At 46.8% G+C, this 5,088-nt stretch overlaps 1 protein-coding gene across 1 annotated transcript; it reads right to left on the bottom strand.

Moving 5' to 3' along the window:
* Positions 1 to 1,239: 1,239 nt before the first annotated feature.
* Positions 1,240 to 4,253, bottom strand: LOC129600616 (uncharacterized). The gene is made up of 3 exons (XM_055499152.1): positions 3,470 to 4,253; positions 1,986 to 2,831; positions 1,240 to 1,615 (listed from the first exon to the last, which is right to left on the bottom strand). Exons 1-3 carry the CDS (start codon positions 4,142 to 4,144, stop codon positions 1,451 to 1,453), a joined length of 1,686 nt encoding a protein of 561 aa, XP_055355127.1. The 5' UTR covers positions 4,145 to 4,253; the 3' UTR covers positions 1,240 to 1,450.
* Positions 4,254 to 5,088: the final 835 nt, after the last annotated feature.

Here is a 5,088-nt window from a genome sequence, read left to right as displayed (position 1 = left end):
ATTCGTTGGAGAAACGTCAGCATCCCGTTGTCAATCGACACAATACGCACACGCTGTGTCGTCTCAATTCGCTGACGAAAGCGATCGGCGAACCCGGATGCGATCGGCGAACCGAAATTCGTCGGCAAACGGCACTCTCTCAGCACGAAGGCGTTCGGCTGCAGCGCTCGTTTGGCTAGACATTTTTGCGAAAGCCGGAAACGCACCTGGTCGAGGTAGACCAGTTCAGCGTGTTTCCAATTACCACGCTCCATTTGGACAATCAACAACCCGGTGTTGCCGGGAGGCAAGTACATGGCCGGACTGAGGAGCCGGCTGCGATACCACAACCACGGAGAACCCGGATGCGAGCGATACAGCACTTGCACGCTACCGTTCGCCGCTGACAAGCCTAGATGCTCCAATTCTGCGTATGTATCATCGAATTTCGTGGAAGACGGGGCTACGGAAGAGTGGAAAATTTTGTCGTAGTTGACCGTTTGCGCTCGCTGACCGCTGCAGTGGAAATCCACAACCAGCCCCTTCTCCGCCACGTTGATCACTTCGCCGTGCTGGAAGAGTCCGCTCTTCGTCAGCACATCTACGGAATTCCACTGGTAAACGGGACAATACCCTGTTTCACTTTCTCCATACAGGAGCATTTTTAGCGACCACAAGGCACTGTATAACTGTTCTGCTGTTAACAAAGTATGGTATTAGAAATCGTGGTTGCCTGATGGGTGACAGGAACACTAGAAGAAACCGATAAAAATTCGTTATTAGGTAGCTGCATAAAGCATAAGAAGTGGATGGTCCTGTACAATTTCCAAAATTAATTGTAGCTACACACTGACACACTCTTCTCTCAGTGCAGCTGCACTGAGAGAAGAAGACATTGTACGTATGGCACTCAGATTTCAGCTCTTTCTAAGCGGTACTACCGGATATTACCCCAAACCGGACTTTGATCACTAAATGAATTTCAGCAGGTCATGAATATTTTGGTCACAAGGCCCAAGGCTGTCTGAACTCTGGTTTGACACTTTTGTTCCGTATCGTATTCTAGCAGCAAGCACTAAAGTCGGCATGTGGATCACAACCGGAATGTTTTATTTCAATCGACCAATTTTGTGCAGCATTAGGATGCGAGTTCTAATTGCAAGCTTTGGTCAGCAGAAGAATTACAGCCGGGCACAAGGTCGTCCCTGACGGAAATGGCGTTTGGCGTTGGTGTTTGGCGATGTTAAGTATGTACTGCGCACTTTTATACCTACTGCTGAGTGATGTTATTGTGTGACCCGTACAGGTTGCCATTAAATTAGCAGTCCACAGCCGGCTCGCACATTACTCTAGCCATTTGCAAATAAAACCGAATTTTTCACAAAAACATCAAATTTCCGGCACGAAAATAAAAGAAGACAGCAGTGCACACACTGCCCAGGAGAGATTTGTTGAGGCTGGTAATATAGGTTTACACATCTTCCATCATATCTTCGGGAAGGACTTCCTTCAGGGCGCGCAGAGTGAGGATGGTCAGCTTGGAGACATCCAGATCTTTCAGATTCTCCACCGTCCACTCGTGATCGCGATACTGCGTAGTTAAGCGCGGATCGCTTCTTTGCCATTCATTGAGGTACTACACAGAAATAAATTCTTAAACCAAATATAACTACTGCACTAGTACAGATACTTTAATTACTGTACGATTAATTGATTACTCGTACAAATGTAAGCTAACAAAGTACGCTTGCCTGCACTGTACAAACTTCCCCAATAATTTCCCAGTACATGTAATGATGTACAGATATTCATAAATGAACAAGAACATATTGCTTAAATGAAACAATATTCATTCAAACAATATTTTCTTGTACCAGATAGATTCGTTTCAATCTTAATGATTTTAAATTCTTGACAGTAAACTACGGCCGAATCGGCGATTGATTTTCGACTGACGAGGACATATCAGCAAACCAACCAACCACAATTTTTTATTGGCATTGTACCTTCGCAATCATCGTGCGAAGCGCTTCCGATCCTGTGCGAATCCACTCCATCGTTTCCTCAAGATTTATTTCTTCACGAGGCAGATTAGTCTCATACAGATTCCAGAACTGCGCTTCGATGTCCGCGGCATCCGGTTTCATCGCCGCATGCGCAACAACCACGGTCATCTGCTGGAGGCAGTTAATATCGCATCGGCGGAGTCGGATTTCGTCGCAGCTGGGTGCCAAATTCTTGAAGTACTTGGCCAGGCGCCGCACCAGTGTGCTGCCATCGCCCTTCACCTCCGCACCATCCACATCGCCGCTGCTGACGTACTGCTCCACGAAACGATCGTCCCACACGAACTCCACGTTATGGAAGATAAGCTGTTTGAGGTGCTTATCGCGCAACACCCATTTAATCACCGCCAGTGCACCGTCCAGATTCTCCCCGCACAACGCCTCAACGACTAACCGTTGCGTTGAACCGGTAGCGCACTTCAGGAGACCAGCGACCGCCCCGTACACGAAGGTGAAATTCTCCCCTTCCAGAGGGAAAAATGGGTTCCGGGAAAAGGAAACCCGGACCGTTTTCGCACTGTCCGCGTCGCTCAGAAGGTCATTCCACAGCGAACATACGCGACGCAGTTTCACGCGGCGGACGCTGTCCACTGACTGGAAGATCTCGCGCAGGAGATGCGGCGTGGTGGGTAACAGACGCTCCTCCTCCGGCTGTGCATCGTCGTCAGGGTGCTTGCGCTTTGCGGGTAATTCGATCGCGCTAAGGGATTCCCGCCCTGGAGCATCCTGCTCCTGCATTTTCTGAAGCTGTGCAAACGCCATCCGGCTCGACTCGTACCTAGTTGCCTAACAACACAACGCACGATAAAAAAACGGCCTATTTGGCTCATATTTATCTAACTAAGTTGAACCAAAAACATTCCCAGAAAAAGACGCAGCTAATAAGTACGCACGAGTATACGTACTTAGTACTCTGTACTGTCTTCAGTCAAAAAATTAGCGCTACGCAGGAAAAGTTGCAGACACAATTCCAACTATCAAACCGAAGAAATAACCGGTTCATTTTAGTTGTAAATTCAAATTGTAATTCCTAGTTTCTTACAAAACCCGATTTAAGCAACCACTAAAATTACGAATCTGGCTGACTTGGAAAAAAATTTCGAAACGTATTCCATAGGGATAAAATTCGGAGCGATAAAAATGTCAACTTATAGTGCGACTAGAATGGTACAATATAAATCAATAATACACATTAAAAATACACACAATTCCAAATGAATAAATAAATCATTCAAATTGAAAAAATAAGCCATCTTTATTACCAATCACTGCAATCAATAACAAGTAAATAACTTTACTAATCCCCGATGTTCCTCATTATTTCCGTACGAGTATGAACCAAGCATAAAAAAGAAAACCGGTAAAATCGGAAAACTTGTACTGTAAAGTTTATTTACATTTTACAGTACATACGCATTACGCACCACATCCTTCTCTGTCAGGGGCTTCGCGACCGTTCGCTGCACATACTTCAGTGTTTCGCTCAAGATCGACACAACCCGAACCCCCCTGTTGAAAAACTGAAGGTGTTCCCGAAAGTGATGACATGCCATAGGCGTGGTGTTCGACCAAAAACTGGCAGGCAGACGCTGTTCTCGCGCAGCAAAGCATCCCTGTTTCAGTACTCGTTGGACCAGATCGCCCTTCGACGGCGAAATACGCACTTGATCAGCGGAGAACAATTCCGGTAGCTGTCGACCATCCAGCTCAACTTCGGCCAACACGAGGCCGATATCATCAAAGGGGAAGAAGAAAGCACGATGCAGAAGCCGTCCAGGGTACCACAGCCACGCGGCACCCGGATGAGAGCGCCACAGCACTTGCACGCTGGCATTCTGCATGAGCGAGCGATTCCACTGCAGTTGGTGCAGCCAGGTTTGGTACGGCACGGAACCGGGGGCGACGGCAGCGTTAAAAATTTTGCCGTAGCTAACGAACTGCGCTCGCTGTTCGTTGCAGTGGAAATCCACGATCACACCGTTCTCCATTACGTCGATCACGTCCCCGTGCTGGAAGAGTCCGCTCTCCGTCAGCACATCCACGGAGTTCCACTGGTGCACCGGATGAAACTGAAAATTCTTCTCTCCATAGAGGTGCATTTTCAAAATCTCCCAGCTACTAAGTAACTGTAAAACCAGTGGAAAATCTAATTCTGAAGATGATTTAGACGGAGATGGCCCACTCCGTTTCCTTCAAAATCGACTTTAACTTTTTCGTACAGTAAAAATGTAAAATTCAGCAGACTACGTATCGAGCGGCGCTACGCAACCTTTCGCACGGCATTAAGGAAACTACAACAAGGTTACCAAGAGACAGGGTAGGAGTTACTACAAGGAAAAGAAGTCTGTTATCACAGACGTCATCCGATACAACTGGCCTACTAAGCCTGTGTTGCGCCGGACCGCCCCATGATGGCGATCACTGGATTTAATGTACCAGTACTCTTGAATTGTGTGAAATCTGATTTTCGAGTACGTAAGAAAAACTTTCTTCATACATGTTCTTCCATAACGTGGAATTGGTAAGGGACGATCGATTCACAGAGGAACACCCCAGCAGCAGTGATGTGGATGTGGCGGAAGTGTGGGATGGGGGCAACAACGCGCTGTTGCGACGCCAGGCGACGGACTTTAAGAATTTGGAGCCGAACTGCGGTGAAGTGAAGTCCGACTGCGCTCATGCGAGATTACTCTAACTGCTTTGCAGCCAATGAGCGCGGTTGTTCCGCATGCGACCATTAAACCGAATGTAGTGAATGTAGAAGCGCACCTCTGGAATTTGTAGGACGCTGCGTTTTCTTGATTGCCGGAAACTGTTCACCGATGCGACAATTGTTTTCAGTTATTTTGACAGTACAGTACTAAAAGTCACAATCTACATGTTGGATTACCATTGTACCAGGCTAACAGGAAGCAATTCCGTGCAAAAAAGCAATGGTTAGGGGAATTTTGAATCTGTTTTGAAAGGTCACCAGTATTTGAGAAAGTTTGCTTATATAAAAAACTTGGCTAAATCCTTAAGGGTGCTGTAAACGTCGTTTTCC

Source organism: Paramacrobiotus metropolitanus, unplaced genomic scaffold (assembly GCF_019649055.1).
Source record: "Paramacrobiotus metropolitanus isolate TYO unplaced genomic scaffold, Prichtersi_v1.0 Parri_scaffold0000186, whole genome shotgun sequence".
In the NCBI taxonomy this organism is placed as follows: domain Eukaryota; kingdom Metazoa; phylum Tardigrada; class Eutardigrada; order Parachela; family Macrobiotidae; genus Paramacrobiotus; species Paramacrobiotus metropolitanus.
Note: the sequence above shows the minus strand (reverse complement) of the source record. Positions and strands in the feature narration are given on the sequence as shown.

Excerpts from the sequence above, each read along its gene's own strand:
- LOC129600616 (XM_055499152.1), bottom strand. The coding sequence starts at position 4,144 with ATGCACCTCTATGGAGAGAAGAATTTTCAGTTTCATCCGGTGCACCAG. Across the intron at positions 2,832-3,469 it reads CCCTGACAGAGAAGGATGTG|GCAACTAGGTACGAGTCGAG; the intron begins GTGCGTAATGCG and ends TTGTGTTGTTAG. Across the intron at positions 1,616-1,985 it reads TTCGCACGATGATTGCGAAG|TACCTCAATGAATGGCAAAG; the intron begins GTACAATGCCAA and ends ATTTCTGTGTAG.